Source organism: Myotis myotis, unplaced genomic scaffold (genome assembly GCF_014108235.1).
Source record: "Myotis myotis isolate mMyoMyo1 unplaced genomic scaffold, mMyoMyo1.p scaffold_m19_p_8, whole genome shotgun sequence".
NCBI classification, from domain to species: Eukaryota; Metazoa; Chordata; class Mammalia; order Chiroptera; family Vespertilionidae; genus Myotis; species Myotis myotis.
Window position 1 is genome coordinate 64,233,032 of NW_023416390.1, and position 16,186 is coordinate 64,249,217.

A 16,186-nucleotide genomic window follows, 5' to 3' on the forward strand; every position below is an offset into this window, starting at 1 on the left:
CTAATCCTAGTGTCTCACCCACTTGCACCTTGTGCATCCTTTCCCTTCCTGTTTCTCTACGTTTGCAGAGTGGTGCTGGCTAGACAGCGTGTTCCGTGGAGCCCAGGTGCTGCAGGGAGAAAGCTGCTCTTGTGGAGAAGACGGAAGCGCCGCATGCGCTCCTTTCCTGTGGATTTACGATGTACGTTAATCAAAGGGGAGCCCAGAGAGGGGGCTCCTCTGACTGTGCGTTAGGACAAGTCTGTACAGCTCGGGAGGGTTCGGCTCGTTTATCTCTAACATGAGAGCATTTTCCCAGCTACCTTAGCAACTGCCTCCCAACACAGCCTCCGCCTGTGGGAGATGGAGCAGACTTTTCTGGCTACCCACCCAGATCTGCTTCTTCCTTCCTCCTTTTTAATTCCTATGCTGTTCAGATAGCTACCTGCTGCCATGCACCGCACGTGCCTCAGGGGACGCTGAGCTCCCTTTAGCTGTACTAAGCGGAGGTGACCACATCCTGCTTGCGATTTGCTGGCAGCCTGGGTGGAGACCTCCTCGTTCTGTGAATGTCCAGCAGTGTCCCTCCGTCTACACCCCTGGATGCTGTGGGCAGGAGGCAACAGCTGTGAGCGCCAAAAGAAGAGTGGGGAATGGAGCTAAGCCCATAGGATTAAGTCCACCCTGGAACCTACTGTCTCTCTGGACTCCCAGTTATATGAGCCAGACATTTACCTACGTCACTGTGATCGGGGCACCTGTCCCTTGTAGCTGACATCATCCTGATGGACACCTCTCTCCATAAAAGGTCCCCTCCCTGTGCACCCTCAACAACTTTGTCAGAATCTGTCTCCGGAAACTGTTCATCCTTTTTATCCATGTTGCTTATCCTCTTCCGAAGAATATTTTTAGTCTCTGCTCAGTCCCTGTGGATGGGCTCACCTTGCCCTTTACCGTGCTCCTTACTGCCTCACTCAGCCATGACCGGCAGGGAGCCCAGCGGATGGTCAGAGTCCTGGGCATCCTGCTCGCCTGGGAGAGCCTCCGGGTTTCCCTCAGCTCCCACACGTCCCAGGCCTCCCAGGACTGTGCTCGTCGCAGCCGCTCTGCCAAGCCAGTGCCTCCAGGTCCATGGACCAGAAAAGAGCACGTGCAGAGGGTTAGGAATTGGGTGATGCTCTCACCTTAAGCATCTCCAGCCTCATGCAGGGGCCCTGCATTACCATTTCTCAAACAATGCTCTAAGACTGCCAGTATCAGAATCACCAGTATTGTGATCAGGTGCTTGTTCAAAGTGCAGATTCGGGATGTGGCTGCGTAAGCCTTATATTTCACAGCTGAATCCATGGTTATCTCCCACTCCGGATTCCTTCAAAGACAGCTCCGAGGCCAAGACAATGAGGGAGGGGGCTGGGATGGAGGCAAAACTATGAAGGCGAAGGGAAAAGTGGGAAGCGGGACAGAGACGCTGGACTGTTTCGGGGGCACCGGAGTGGAACGCCACCTAAAGGCAGACTCAAATTCTGTCAGCCATCGGTTTTCCAGTTTCTGTAACACTCACCTGTGCGCATCCACCACCAGCCTTTGTCTTCTGGTGTAACTTTGACGCGGGCATATCCAGCATCACAATGGAACCCCCCACAAATTGCAGGGTACCCATCACAAATGATCGGTCCAAACCGCAAAGGTCAGAGCAAGGTTTTATAAGACGGCAATCGAGCAGTCACAACACATTTGTGTGCTAGTTAGCAATTTCACAAGCCTGAGATAGATTTCAACCTCACCTCCCAAGTCCAAGCCACTTCCTATTACTCACTCCACGCTTTGCAGCTTTGTAAGTTCTTTCCCAGCCAGAAAGCGAAAGCGAACCACCCCTTCCCTCTCCTTTTGAAATACGTTTTACACAGTGACTGACATGACAGAGTGCAGACTGTACGGAAAATAATGGCTGCAATTTCTGACGGCTAACTTACCCTGAGTTGGGTTTAGGAAGAGTTTAGTTATTGCTGGGGGTGGGGGTGGGGGTGGGGGAGGATGTTTTGCTACCATTTTCTTTCTTTTTTGGAAAATAAGTGATGGATAGGAATTCAAAGTTTATTCTGGAATGCAGATCTATTCAAAATGGACCTTGGCAGGCCATTCCCTCAGACCCTCCTCATATTCACAGCAAATCCCCTTGTGCCTTTTATTACAACAAACCCACACATTCCCCTCCTTTCCTGCCCCCACTACCCCAATTCTCATTGCACATTTTGATGACAAGAACTTCATTTCTTGCTCACTAGAGGCAAATTAAATTAGTCGGAGGCCTGGGGTGCATGGCCGTCCCAGGTTCTTATATAATGGACTAAAAAAAAAAAAAAACCATGGTATATAGACTCTAATGCAGCAGTGGGCAAACTACGGCCCGCGGGCCGAATCCGGCCAGTTTGAAATGAATAAAACTAAAAAAAAAAAAAAGACCGTACCCTTGTATGTAATGATGTTTACTTTGAATTTATATTAGTTCACACAAACACTCCATCCATGCTTTTGTTCTGGCCCTCCGGTCCAGTTTAAGAACCCATTGTGGCCCTCGAGTCAAAAAGTTTGCCCACCCCTGCTAATGGGTGGATCTATTTTTTTATCCTAGTTTTTAAATTACATTAGAGACACCACATAGAGTCAACTTATAATGCATGGGATGTTTATATTAGAACTCAAAGGTTAGGTGTTGGAATCTGGGCCTTCTGGTCACCAACATTTCGCCCATCTCTTATTCTCTAGTTGAATGGCTCCCAAAGTGGCTGTGTATCAGGATTAATTAAGAGTTTCTTAAAAATGCAGATTTTCTGTCGCAACTCAAATGTAACAAATCTAACTCTCTGGAGTTCCATTTTCTTTCTTTTTCTTTTTTTAAAATATATATTTTATTGATTTCAGAGAGGAAGGGAGAGGGAGAGAGAGATTGAAACATCAACGATGAGAGAAAAACCATTGATTGGCTGCCTCCTGCACATCCCTCACTGGGGATCGAGCCCACAACCCAGGCATGTGCCTGATCAGGAATTGAACTGTGACCTCCAGGTTCATAGGTCAATGCTCCACCACTGAGCCATGCCAGCCGGGCTCTTTTCTTTTTCTTTATTTCCTTCTCCTTCTCCTTCTTCTCTCGCTCTCTTTTTTACAAGTTCCCTGTGTGTTTCTCACACAGCCACCAGGGACCCATTTACGGAAGACATTTGGGAACCACTTTTCGGGTCCAGGAGTTCTTGAGCTTGTGTGTGCATCAGAAGCACCTGGAGGCCTTACTAACATACAGACTGAACCCCCAGAGTTTCTGAGCCAATGTCTGAAATGGAGAATTTGCATTTCTAATGAGTTTCTAGGTAATCTGATCCTGCTGGTCTGGGGAGAGAGAACCCAGGGCTTTTACCCTGTTACTTGTGCACATATTAGTATTCATTAGCATTTCCATTATGTGGCTAAGGGGAAGAGCTGAACATCACACTCACCTGAGAGCTTTACTTTTTTTAACATTCAATTATTGGGGTTAAACTTGCACTTCATCCCAGATCTACTGAATCAACACCACTAGGAAGCCCTAGGAATTTTATTGTTATGAGTTATGCAGAAGATTCTGATTTATTACAAAGACTTGAAACATTGCCTTATATAAAAAAGTGTTTGTTGTTTGTCTAAAATTCAGGTTCAATGGCTCATTCCATGTCTTTATTTGGAAATCTGGCACCTGAACTTACTAGGCTATCTTTGCCAGGAGTGAGTTTTCTCTGTATGTTCCCTCTTTTGCTCAACATAGCTCTAGTTTAAATGCTTATGGAAGTGGTGGTGAGTAGTGAAATCCATGCAAACACAATGTGTGGGGGTGAAGAAGAGAAAATTAAGATGTTTCCTCAGGAAAGAAAACACACACACAAAGGAAAATTCATTAATCTAGACAGCAGAAACACAGTCAGAAAGAAAATGTCTGCTAATGGTTTTTCATCAGACAATTCGTCAATTACACAGTCAAAAGAAACCCTGAGGAATAAGAAGACAGCAAAGATGCTATTAAACTGTTCCAAGTGAAGCCATATATAATTAATTTCAAACAAGCACAGCTACAAAAACTCAAATACTTCAAGGTGCTGAGTGAGAGGCGGATAAATCTGTATCAGGCTTCAAAACGACGCTTCCAGGTGAGTCTACTATTCAACCATAAGCAGGGAGATAATGATGTCTGCCTCCTCCCTGTTTTATTGGAGGCTGAAGAGCCTTAAGTTGAGACCCTCCCATTGCATCAAAGAGAAGAAAAAACAAGCACACAGACCAGCCCCTGACATCAGCACATTACTACTAAGAGACTGAATCACATGAGTGGGACAAACAAAACAGAGAAGAAAAATGCACTGATGCAGAAGACAGAGAAAATAAGGAAAGTGATCTGGCAAGCCCTTCCCAGGCTGAGTAACCACCATGAGCATCACAGGCTCTGCAAAGCAAGCAGCTTTCTCCCAATGCAGTTTTACCATTTCACAGGTTAGAGGTCGGCGCTTTTCCTGTAAAGGACAAGGCAGTACATCTTCTAGACTTAGTTGGTCAGACAATATGGAAGTGAAAAGACATGGCTGTGTTCCAATAAAACTTTATTCACAAAAATAGGTAGTTGATATGGACTAAATGTTTGTGCCCTCCACCCCAATTCATATGTTGAATACCTAATGTGATGGTATTTGGATGTGGGACCTTTGAGAGATAATTAGGTCATGAATGTAGAGCCCTCATGAATGGATTAGTGCCCTCATAAGGGAATGCAGGTAATGGAGCTCTCTCCCTGCTTTCTGCCCTGAGATCATACAAATAGATGGTGTTCTGCAAACCATGATGAGGGCCCTCATCAGACACAATCTGCTGACACCTTGATCTTGGACTTTCTAGCACCTAGAACTGTGAGAATTAAATGTTTTTGTTTCAGTCATTTAATTAAAAGTATATTTGTTACAGCAGTCTAGCAGACTAAGAACAGTGAGGCATATTTGGCCCATGGGCCATAATTTACCAACCCTCATCATAGGTGAGTGTGCATGGCAAGGATAGTATCATTAATGGATACTATGGAGCACTGGGTGTCCTAACAGTGGATGTTCAATAAAACACAAAGACTCCATCAACTCATCACTATGCATACAAGGGCAGAGTGTTTAATGATCACCCCAAAGTGTAAAGGCAGGAAATCAGGATTCTAGGAATAAAAAGAAGGTGCTTATTTGAAATTCTGAGACTGTTCAAAATGGGAAAGAGAAGGAGATACGGGGACACAATGTTTTAGGATGTTTTTAGAAAGTTTTCTTGGTGGCCCTGCCAGAGAGAAGCTGACTATGGGGAAGAGGGACCGTCTTGCTAGGTTCTCTGACTTTAATCTGCTACTCCTGAGGGTTCATCGTGTGATAAGGTATCATCCTCCTTCATCAGGGAGGTTTCCTGACCTTCTAAATTCATATACTTTGCTTTTAGCATCCTAAGAAGTGTACTTCCCCAAAAAGAAAATACGAAGTCACTTTGGCATGAAGTTTTATAGTTTAAGCCAGAAAATATCCCCCAGGGTGTGTGTAAAGCATAACTTCAGTGACCTCCTTTATGACACTGGTAAATGTGTTTCATCTGAGATCTTCATGTCAGTCAGGCAACACCCAAGCATGCATTTTACTCTGCATAATTTAAAAGCTTTATTCTCCTCCACACACACACACAATTAGCATACATTGCTTTTTCATCGGGGGAAGGGTTAAACTTCCCAGAGACACTCTGAGCTAATCACAGAAAGAGAAGATCTGACCCAGCAGCTTCTGAAAGAGTCAGTGAGGTCAAGGAGTCCTTTCAGCCAAAGGCCTGGTCAGGTGGGGACAACATAGGCTACTACAGCCTGTCCATTGTGGGTGCTGGCAGGATCCTTCCTGCAAAAGTGACAAAATGCAGCCTCTTTGACCAGGAAGCCTGGAAGCCAGAAAATGCCCTCAGCCCGGGCCAAATTCCCTTCCTGAATCCCATGGCCTCATGCAAGAGCGTTTTAACCAAGCAAACAACTGTCTTCTGCTTTGAGTCCAATGTGTACTCTTCACCAACTGCAAGATTGCTCTTCATTCAAAAGTTCGCTGTTTACACAGTTTTTAGTTTGTGCGTCAGAGGGCTGGGCTCTGCCTTTCCTAGGAATGGCGGCATCATATCAACGGAAGCATGAAAACCCAGGCAAGCGCTGGCAGGCAGAGCGTGTGGGCACTGCTCCCAGACGTTCTCTGAGCGTGCATTACGGCGAAGACCGCGTTAGTGTGGTTGGTGGGTAATTCCACATTGCAGATCATTCCTTCACAGCACGACCTACACTCCTGTTACAAAAGGAAGAGCAGAGGGAGATGAGAGAATGAATAGCAGGAAGAAGAGGGAAGGGTGAAACGAAAAAACAAAACAAAACAAAAGCTTCTGGATCTCTAGCTGAGGACAGACAGAATGAGAGTTGGATAACCAGTCTATCAGCCACCCAGGCCCTTGGGTAGCCTTCCTTCCACTGACCTGAAAGTAAGGAACATCTGGGGAATCTTTTCTTAACCATGTTTTATCTACACCAGCCCAAGCATAAGCATGGGAAAGAAGAGGAAGGGCAACTGAATAAGACTGTTTGATTGAGTCAACAAATCTTCTGAAGGCTTGTAAGGGAAAACACTGAAACAAAAATGAAAGCTAGAAACATCTTGGATTGCCCATTGATTTTCTTTCTCAGTACTCCTTGTTAGGGGATAATAATGCCCCTCTATTGTCTATAGAACACCTGATTACTATCATTACAACAGCAATGACTTGCTAATTATGGTTGCTGAGCGATGAAAACTGCTTGCTCCCTGATAGCACAAGGTGTTTTCAGGGGAAGCCATCACCTGCCTTAATACCCGGTAAAATGCCTCAACCTTATAATCCTCGCCATTCATAGAGGCTTCCAGGATGGCTAGGGAAGATAAAGACAGTGACTCTTAAGTATCTTTATCAGTGCTTTTTAACGTAGGCTGCACATCAGAATCTCCTTGAGGAACTTAAAACAAAACAAAAAAACATCCTGAGGCCCAGGACCCCACCCTGAGGTTTTGTCTCAGTTGGCCTGGGATGGCCCCTCCCACCACCACCATGGCTTAGACAAGCTCCCCAGGAGACTCTCCCTGCAGCCAGAGCTAGAAGCCACTTTTCTGTACAGACAGGCTAAGTCAAGTTCTAAGACCTCATGAAATTAACATACTCTCAAGTAATTTTTTCTCAAGCATTTTAGGGTTCCAGACATATAAAAGAGTAAAATGCTCACTTAGGATGTTAGAATGAGAAAATGAGAGAGCTCTATCAATCTAAAATGTATCTATAGTTCATCATATTAAACTGAGGTTAATCTTTCAGACTCTTGCTTCCTCATCTAAGCAGAGCTAGTGGGTGAGAAGGTGCCACCATTTTCCTCTTTCCACCTTCCAGCTGCCCTGTCCAGTCTTCTTGGTGATTTTTGGCCATTAGCAAAATAGGTGAGCTGAGCTCTGTAGCACTTGTCCTTCTCTCAGGGATGGTTTATTCTTGGGCTTCCAGACACGACTTCAGACAATTCACCCAAAGTCCAAGGTCTAGGGTCTAGCCCTGGAGTCTGGGAACTATCATTCGCTTTTAGTAACATTATTTTTTTGTTGAAGAACAGAAAGTCTTCAACTTCTCTTAGGTCTCCATTGCATCACTGTATAAACAGGTTCAACATATTACTTATCCTTCCTGCCTCTCCATGACATATAACTAGCCATCACTAGCAAGACACCTTAGGGCAGTAACTCCACACACACACACGCGCACACTCACATGCACACGCACACTCCTTACTGTATGTTCAGAATCTCGGCTGTGGTGGCAGCCAACTGAATGACATTCACTTCTGGAGGCGCACTTTTTGGTGATGGATGTACTTCTTCCATGACTGGTAAAGTGATGAACTGTCAAACAGTACTGTGTGTCTAGGCAGGAGGAAAAGAAAAGACGACTTCATTTTTCACATTGCAAAAGACACTCAACAATCACTTCAGAAATGACTAAGATGCAGGATGATCCTCAGGTTTCTAGGCAAGAAATACAATAGCAGAGATTTCTAGAGTTTCTAGGTGGTATTTTTTTAAAACGCATTCACTTTTGGCCCAGACAGCATGGCTCAGTGGTTGAGTGTCAGCCTATGAACCAGGAGGTCACAATTTGATTTCCCGCCATGGCACATGTCTGGGTTGTGGGCTCAATCCCCAGTGTGGGGGGTACAGGAGGCAGCCGATCAATGGTTCTCTCATCACTGATATTTCTATCTCTCTTTCCCTCTTCCTTCTTCTCAATAGTGTGTGTGTGTGTGTGTGTGTGTGTGTGTGTGTGTGTGTGTATATATATATATATATATATATATATATATATATATAAATACATTCATTTTTAAGCACTCGTGCATTTTTAAAATGAATATGAAACGGGCACCTATCCTTTGGTGCCAGCTAGAACAGAAAAAACTGGACAAGCTTTTCATCAAAACCATAGGTTTGCCCATTTCATATGAAAGTGTCAGTATCTGTCTCTGCCTCATCTCTCTCTCTCTCTGAAGCACATGTTCTATGCCTAAAATAAAGTGGAAAATGTGAATTTAAAATGCAATGGATCAGAATACTCTGGTTGCATTATTCAACATTTGATACATTAATAGGCCGGGTGGAATGAAAAGCAGGTGCTTCAAAGTACACATCAAGACCACCTTCCTTACTCAAAGTATTCCTATGTTCTCTTCTTCTTTAATTAACTGTTACTTTATCTGTCCCCTTCCCCCACTTTATAGCTAACCCATTTCTACATGGACCTATCCTTATAGCTTTAATCACTCACATCTTATTACTTTGGGTTCTTTAAAGAGTGATTTCACTCACTATTCCAGAACATTCCACTTTAGTTCTGTAACTCTTCTATAGTTACTTCAGGCCAGTAAAATGCTGTTTTGTTTATTGAGAAGGGACTACAACAGCAACGTCATACAATGAGGGGGAAATATTTGACTAAAGTTGAGAATACTGGACCTATGAAATTGCTTTTGTCATAAGCAAGCAAGCCACATTAGCACCTTTGAGGTAATTTTCTTTTTTTACAATGTTTACTATTATTTAAAAAAAATATTGAGTTAACAATGGTTCTTAACATTATGTAAATTTCAGGTGTACAATATTATCATTTGACATCTGTATACTTCACTGTGTGCTCACCATGAAAAGTCTAGTTTCCTTCCGTTAGCATATATTTGAGCCCCTTTACCCAATTTGCCCTCCCTCCTTCCCTCTAGTAACCACCCATCTGTTGTATCCATGACTTTATCTTTGTTTTGTTTTGTTTTGTTACTTTGTTTGTTACTTTTTGGTTTTATATTCCATATATGAATAAAATCATGTGTTTTTTGTTCTTTTCCATCTGATTTATTTCACTTCGCACAATACCCTCAAGAAATATTGGCAATATTTCAAAATTTCTATCTTTCTTATGGCTGAGTACTTTTCCATTGCATATATGCACCACTCTTCTTTAACCACTCGTCTGTCAGTGGACACTTAGGTTGCTTTCATAGCTTGGCTATTGTAAATAATGCTGTAATGAACATGGAGGTGCATTTATCTTTACAAATTAGTGTTTTCATATTCTTCAGATAAGTACCCAGAAGAGGAATTGCTGGATCCTATGGTAGTTCTAGTCTTAATTTTTTGAAGAACCTCCATACTGTTTTCCATCATGGCTATACCTGTTTACAATGAATGAGGGTTCCTTTTTCTCCACATCTTTTAAAATACTTATCATTTCTTATATTATTGATAATAACCATTCTAACAGGAGTGAGGTGATATCTCATTGTGATTTTGATTTACATTTACATTATAGATAGTGAAGTTGAGCATCTTTTCAGATATCTGTTGGCTATTTGTATGTCTTCTTGGGAGAAGTGTTTATTCGGCTCCTCTGCCAATTTTTTAATTGGATTTTTGTTGTTGTTGTTGTTGAAATGTATGAGTTCTTTATATTTTTTTTCTGTTCATCAGATTATTTATTCATTTTATTTTTAGTTTCACTTGTTGATAGATGTGTATTTGTTTAATACTATCCCCTTATAGGAAATATCATTTGCAAATATCTTCTTCCATTTGGTTTGCTGCCTTTTTGTTTTGTTGATTGTTTCCTTTGTTGTGCAGAAACTGTTTAGGTTGATGTAGTCCCATTTGTTTATTATTGCTTTTGTTTTCCTTGCTTTTGGAGTAAAATATGCAAACACACCCATAAGACCAATGTCCATAAACTTAGTTTTTCTTTTTTATATTTTATTGCTTCATGTCTTGCAATCAAGTTTTTAATCCATTTTGAGTTAATTTTTGTGTATGGTGTAAGTTTCATTCTTTTGCATATAACTGTCTAGTTTTTCCAATACCATTTATTGAAAAAACTTTCCTTTCTTAATTGTATATCCTTTTCTCCTTTGTCATAAGTTATTTGACCACATTTATAAGGGTTTATTTCTGGGCTCTCAATTCTGTTTCATTGGTCTGTATGTCAGTTTTTCTGTAAGTACTATACCATACTGTTTTGATTACTACAGCTTTCTAGTACAGTTTGAAATCCGGGAGTATGATACCTCTGGCTTTGTTCTTTTTTTCTCAGAGTTGCTTTTGCTATCCAGGGTCTTTTGTGGTTCCACAGAAATGTAAAGATTTTTTTGGTTCTATTTCTGTGAAAATGCCATTGGGATTTCGATAGGGATTGCACTAAATATGTAAATTGCTTTAGGTTCATTTTCCTTTTAGTAAATTATGATAATAAGTGCCTTGGCATTTTGACAGGGTTGTTGTAAGATTTAATTAATAACAACAATAGTGAACACATATTGAGAGGGTACCACCAGCCAGATACTCTTCTTACATGTATTCACTCATTCAATCCTAGAGTAAGTCTTAAGATAAGTCATATTAATATACTCATGTTACAGATAAAATAAAATAAAAGCCTGAAGCACAGTTTCTTGTCCACAGTCACATAGGTAGAAAGTGGTGGGAGGTAGGATTCTAACCTAGGCAGTTTTCCAAGGTTTGTGCTCTTAACCAGACACGATTCTGCCTCTCGGTATACTTAATGTCAAACTAGATGGTGCTGTAACATGCTCAACAAGAATAGCTGACTTATGGTTTCAGAAGGAAAGGGAACCACCAAATGTTTTGGAAAGGCATTTCAACTTCACTCCAAACAAAGAATTGAAAACTGGTAGCTGCATGTGTTCATATGAAATGTCACACATGTTAAAGCAGCCCTAGAAAGTCAGAATAAAAGCCAGGGTAAATAAAATAAGAAATGTCATTCTTGTCATATCCTGTTACACAGAGAACCTCTCTTCACAACACCAACAGACCACAGAAGTAAAGCGGTGAGGTGAAAAGGAAACCTGAGATGACAAAGAACAATAGCTGCAGGCCCGATGGCCCCAAGAAATGGTTGACTATCATTTCCCTAAATAATGACAAACGGAAAAGTAAGAAATGATACCCTCACTTAGAATTCCAGATGGTTAGCATCTTGCGGCTGGACTGGCACAGTCACGAATGCACTGGCATGCATGCGGGAATGCAGGGTCATTCCCTGTCACCCTCCGGTTCCCAGGGTGGATGTGGAAGAGCCGACTGTCTTCCCACTTCCAACACTGCTGTTTTCTTGGTGGTGGAAAGCAGCAGCTTCCCCCTTTTTTTCACATCTTTCAACAGATAAAACCCAGAAATACCCATGTATGATCCCATTAAAATGGATTTGATTAATTAATGACAAATCGGAGCATTATGCACAGACCTAGTAGGAACTGTTTTGGGGCAATTCAAAAGAAGAAAGAAAACAGTTTCCAATGAGTTAGGCACAACAGGATGGACACCAATGCCCCAATTTACACTGTTCTAACCCGTAACGCCCAGTTTTCAGGAGGCTTTAAAGCAAAGAGTTAAAGAATAACACCACCCTCAGAAATAAGGTAGTGAAGGGAGGCGCTGGGCATCCTCAAACACTCTGCGATAATGGAGATGAATTTCTGCAAAAAAAAAAAAAATGTGGAAACAAGTCCCCAAATGTGTACACCCCGTGTGCACATGTACTCATAAACACACACAGTTTAAGGTGGATTGCTCTACAGAAATGTAAAAGAACCCCAACAAAAAATATTTTGGTTATTGATTATTCTTGAAAAGAAATAATGAAAAATGCCGCCCAAGTATATGTCATAATGACTTGTGCTAATTTATGGCATAAGATTCTCCAGCAGCATTAAGGTCTTTAGTGTGTACTATTTATCTGGAAGAGGTAAGTCTATTTCACTGCTATATATAATTTGATGCAGAAATTTCCAAAAGATTCAAGATAATAGTAGACCGAAACTAGTCATCTCTAATTCTGGAAGAATTTGTTTGTTTTCTTTCGCCTTTTACGTTTGCAAAACTAAAAAACAAAACACACACACACACACACACACACACACACACACACACACACACACCAAAACAAAACAAAACAAAACAAAACAAAACAAAACAAAAAAACCGTACTTCTAAAATCTAACAGTCTGATCTCCTTATAGCTGTAAGTAGTTTCTCAATTCCCAATCATCCATCAGACATCCTGTCTGCTTTACCTCCACATTTGTATATCATTCAACCTCTTGCCCCCTCCACTCCTACCACCCTGGTCCAAGTCACCATCTTCTCCACCTGAAGATAATGAAATACCCTATTTGGTGTCCCCTTCTACTCTTGTCCCAAACCATCCTTTCTCCACACAACAAACAGCAATATTTTAGAACGAAACTAGCATCTTGTATTCCCTAGTTTAAAACCCCTCTATAAGCTTCCTATCATATTTACAATAAAATCCAAACTCTTTATTAGAGAAAGAAGGTCCTGTGTGTGTCCCAGTCCTTACCACCTCAACATTCTTCCACTAAGCCTCACTGGCTAGCCTTCTCCCTGTTCACTGAAGAGGCCAAATCTTGCCTCTTGTAGCCTTTGCATTTGCTGTTCCCTCTTATTACCATGCTATTCCCACAGATGTCCATGTAGCTTGCTTGTTTTGGTCATTCAGGTCTTCTTTCAAATGTACACTCCTCGGAGAAGACTCCCTGACTATCTATTCAAAGGCATCCATTCATTCTGTCAACAAATACTTACTGAGTGCCTAATATGGGCCAGGCACTGGATTAAACTAAGGCTATATCAGTGAACAAAACGAACTAATAATATAAAACATTTGTCAAATGAATAAAAGACTTTCCCAACCATCATTGTATCTCAAGAATACAAAACCTTTCCTTTGCTTTAGCCCAGCAGTTCTCAGCCTTTGAGTCGCGACCCCTTTGGTGGTCGATCGACCTTTTCACAGGGGTCGCCTAAGACCATCCTGCATATCAGATATTTACATTATGATTCATAACAGTAACAACATTACAGTTATGAAGTAGCAACGAAAATAATTTTATGGTTGGGTCACAACATGAGGAACTGTATTTAAAGGGCCAGAAGGTTGAGAACCACTGCTTTAGCTAGTAAGTATGACTTTTCTGGAGATATCAAGCATTTCTGAAATTCTTAGAATGCCTTAGTCAACATTGTAGTCTATTTTTTCTCCTGAGTAAATACTATTTAAGAAATCCTTTCTCAAGTAACACACAACTACAAATTGAGGCTACACCATCAGTTTCCAAGTGTTCTCAGAGTAGTCTAATGTCACAATGGTCTCTTAAGAGAAATCTCTAATTTCTATAGAACATCAACCTGTTGGCTTATCAAGAGACACCTAAATGAGATGTGATCCCAAAGGAGTCTCCCAAACTCAGCACACTTACTTTGTGGACACCACTTGTCTTCTGCCCATCGATTGCAGTTGTAATTATCTCCTGCATTTTCACAGGTAAAACACTTGAAGCTGTTTGGAAATGGTGTAGCTTTAAAGAAAAATGCACAGTGAAAAGACAAACATTTTTAACACAAATATGGCAAAAAAAAAATGAGCAACTTTTATAAGATTAGACAAAATTTACAAGCCATTATACTTAGAATTTCTGTTTCTAGGGAGCTAGACTTAACTGCCAAACTCTGGGGCAATTTCTTTATTCCCCTTTCTTTAAATATTTCACCTATAAATATCTATTGAAGAGTAATAAAAATCATTCCACAAGCCACTTTGAAATATTCATGGTATTGTTCTATAATAATTTACAACTTGGGAATAATGAGGATTAAGGGGATATGGAGATGGGTAAGGGTGGAGGCAGCATTGGAGCCAATAATTTGATATGGTTTCATTCCTGAAAAGAACTGGAGTCAGATTAACCTGAGCTTGAACTCTTCCCTTCCCACTAATTAGTTGCATCATTTTTAACTTCAAAGTAATAATACTATACATAGTAATAGTAACAATAAAGGTCCCCATGACTTGCAGAGGTATAGTGAAAATTGAACAAGTGGTGGCAAGAAAAAAAATATCTAATGGAGTCCCCGGCACATCAAATCATGCTGGTTTCCAACCACATGTGCTTCCGTTACAGCTGCATTTAACCGGAATCAAACAATCTCATTTGTATATGTCAGTTATTGCATTAGACCTCAACTAGGAATGGAACATTTAATACAAGGATGATAGTAATTCTCAGACCCTATGCTCAGGCCAGGGTGTTATGGAAAGAAGGAATTAGGAGCTGCTGGCAGTCTGGTTTGAGAGCAACTAGTATATTCATTTTCCTTTTTTGTCTTTATGCTTTTTTCCTATCTTTTATCTTGTTATTTTCATGGGCACAAAATGAAAAGTACAATAAATTTAACATTTTTCTATAAGCCAGTGTATAAAGCCCTGTGTGAAACTTTCACCTCAAACCATCCTAGTAACCTGACCACAGTTGGGATGATAATTAGAAAGCAGCGGGTACTGAAGATACAGGAGAGGATAAATATTGATGCATAAAACAAGAGTGACATACCAAAGGTGAAAGTTCAGAGGACATGAAATTAAGTATTACAAATACATTTCAGTTTTGCCTATGTATAAAAGTGAATTAGATAGGCAAAAAAGAAGTAATGAAATTCATTTTTGTCTATTAAAGCAGTACAGTTTTAAAATTACTAACACTTCAGTAACAAAAGGGAAAGGGTTAAGAAGTATAAATTGCTAGTTATAAAAAGGCACAGGGATGTAAAGTACAGCATAGGATATATCCTATATAATAAAAGCCTAACACACCAAATGTCTGGTCGTCTGGTGGTCTGTTCAACCAATCAAAGCGTAATATGCGAATGATATGCTAAGGCTGCTCAACCGCTTGCTATGATGTACACTGACCACCAGGATGCAGATAGTCAACCAGTCGAACAGTCGCTATGACATGCACTAACCACCAGGGGGTAGACAGTCGACTGGTCGATCAGTTGCTATGATGTGCACTGACCACCAGAGGACAGACATTCCGACCGGTAGGTTAGCTTGCTGCTGGGGTCCAGCTGATTGGGACTGAGGGAGATGGGCCAGACATGCCCTGGACTCCTCCTATGGTCCCGCCCTGGCTGGTCAACCTCCCATGTCCCTCCCCAGCCCTGATCGTGCACCAGTGGGGTCCCTTGTCCTGGCCTGCACCCTCTCACAATCTGGGCTGAGGGATCCTCCCTGCAAGTGCACAAATTTGGTGTACCCAGCCTCTAGTAGTCAGTAATATTCTAATAACTATGTGTGGTGTCAGATGAGTACTAGACATATTGGGGGATCACTTCATAAGTAATATAAATGTCTAACCACTAAGCGTATACCTGAAACCAATATAATATTGTATGTCAACTGTAATAGAAATTTTTCTTAAAATCTAAAAACAAAATATTACTGCTTAATGCTGGTGAATGAATGTCCTGAATTATAAAAAAGTCCAAAGTGGAAATCAATAATGACACAGGCTCTCTTTAGAAGTTGTGTAAAGACTGTGGTTCCCGAGCCTGGCTGTGTTTCTATAGTATCCGGAGAGCTATTTTAAAAGAAGAGGGAGGGGAACAAGAAAAGAAAAATATACTTTATAGCCTACCCTCTTGACTATTGAATCTCTGGGAAAGGGACCCAGGAATGTTTAGTTTTAAAGGCATTTATCATGATTCTG

At 41.2% G+C, this 16,186-nt stretch overlaps 1 protein-coding gene across 3 annotated transcripts in view; it reads right to left on the reverse strand.

Annotated features, from left to right (window-relative positions):
- Positions 1-5,659: 5,659 nt before the first annotated feature.
- The window catches only part of LYPD6B (LY6/PLAUR domain containing 6B), a 77,641-nt gene continuing 67,114 nt past the window's right edge, over positions 5,660-16,186 (reverse strand). For all 3 annotated transcript variants that reach the window (XM_036320372.1, XM_036320373.1, XM_036320374.1), the window contains 3 exons: positions 13,898-13,996; positions 7,855-7,985; positions 5,660-6,341 (listed from right to left, as the gene is read on the reverse strand). In XM_036320372.1, the coding sequence (XP_036176265.1) occupies positions 6,177-6,341; positions 7,855-7,985; positions 13,898-13,996 (395 nt within the window). In that variant the 3' untranslated portion in view covers positions 5,660-6,176. The remainder of the gene's footprint in view (positions 6,342-7,854; positions 7,986-13,897; positions 13,997-16,186) is intronic.